The 454-nt window shown below is 61.5% G+C and overlaps 1 protein-coding gene across 1 annotated transcript in view; it reads left to right on the top strand.

Annotated features, from left to right (window-relative positions):
• The window catches only part of EMH_0005950 (uncharacterized protein), a gene marked incomplete at both ends in the record, with an annotated part of 11,994 nt that overhangs the window by 1,956 nt on the left and 9,584 nt on the right, over positions 1 to 454 (top strand). The window contains one exon of the mRNA XM_013497365.1: positions 3 to 296. Within this exon, the coding sequence (XP_013352819.1) occupies positions 3 to 296 (294 nt within the window). The remainder of the gene's footprint in view (positions 1 to 2; positions 297 to 454) is intronic.

Raw genomic sequence — 454 nt, 5'->3', positions numbered from 1 at the left:
CCCAGCAGCAGCAGCAGCAGCAGCAGCAGCAGGAGGCGCAGCAGCAGGAGCAGCAGCAGGAGCAGAAGCAGCAGAAGGAGGAGGAGAGACACAAACTCTTAAGCTTCCTGGTTGTGCTGACCTCCTTCAACCTCCTGCTGCTGCTGCTGCTGCAGCAGGGCCAACATCTGCCGCTGCTGCAGCAGGAGCAGCAGCAAACACAGCAGCAGCAGCAGCACCTGCAGCAGCAGCAACTGCAGCAGCAGCAGCTCCGGGCTCTACAGAAGGAAACAACCAACGGGGGTGGACTTGGGTCGGTTTGGGGAGAGACGTTGGGGGCTTGCTGCTGCAGCGGTCTGCTGCTGCTGCTGCTGCTGTCAGCATCAGCAGCAAAACGGAGCTGCTGCTCGTGAATGGCGGCAGCATCGTTGCACAGAAGCAGCAGCAGCAGCAACAGCAGCAGCAGCAGCAGCAG

The sequence above is a fragment of the Eimeria mitis genome, genomic scaffold, assembly GCF_000499745.2.
Source record: "Eimeria mitis Houghton genomic scaffold, Emh_scaff263, whole genome shotgun sequence".
NCBI classification, from domain to species: Eukaryota; Apicomplexa; class Conoidasida; order Eucoccidiorida; family Eimeriidae; genus Eimeria; species Eimeria mitis.
The sequence above is the reverse complement of the archived record's forward strand: the minus strand, read 5'-3'. Positions and strand labels throughout refer to the sequence as shown.